Consider the following 578-nt stretch of genomic DNA (forward strand, 5'->3'; position numbering starts at 1 on the left):
GTGTGTGTGAGTGTGAGTGTGTGTGTGAGTGTGAGTGTGTGTGTGACAGAGGAGACATACTCAGGTGGATGATGTCCATGGTTGTCGCACTAACACAGACTCGCTGTCCCATTGCACATGGATAGGAGAGACAGAGACCGGCAGAGAAACAACGTACACTTACAGAACACAGTGAGGAGCTGGCTGTTGGAGCTCTGACTGATGGGGTTCTCGATGGTACAAGTGTAGGTCCCAGCATCCTCTCGACTCACCGACTGAATCTGTACCACGTTCCCGGAGATGGACACCCTGCTGTCATTGGTCAGAGGACGACCATCCTTCACCCAGCTGTAGGTCACCCTCGAGCCAGTGAGAGAGCTGCAGGTCAGTGAGACTTCGGGCTGGCCCTCAAACACATCGGGGACCGACACCACGATCGACACGTTGGTGACAACCACTACATTCACCATAAAACGTAGGATTCAGCAATCACTCACACCCCAGAATCAGTCTGCAGTACTCCCTCAGCACTGACCCTCCGACAGTGCGGCGCTCCCTCAGCACTGACCCTCCGACAGTGCGGCGCTCCCTCAGCACTG

At 55.4% G+C, this 578-nt stretch overlaps 1 protein-coding gene across 1 annotated transcript in view; it reads right to left on the reverse strand.

Annotated features, from left to right (window-relative positions):
* The window catches only part of LOC125487935 (carcinoembryonic antigen-related cell adhesion molecule 2-like), a 19,700-nt gene that overhangs the window by 8,029 nt on the left and 11,093 nt on the right, over positions 1 to 578 (reverse strand). Inside the window, exon 4 of the mRNA XM_048620595.1 lies at positions 164 to 436. Within this exon, the coding sequence (XP_048476552.1) occupies positions 164 to 436 (273 nt within the window). The remainder of the gene's footprint in view (positions 1 to 163; positions 437 to 578) is intronic.

Source organism: Rhincodon typus, chromosome 47, assembly GCF_021869965.1.
Source record: "Rhincodon typus isolate 14 chromosome 47, sRhiTyp1.1, whole genome shotgun sequence".
Classification (NCBI taxonomy): domain Eukaryota; kingdom Metazoa; phylum Chordata; class Chondrichthyes; order Orectolobiformes; family Rhincodontidae; genus Rhincodon; species Rhincodon typus.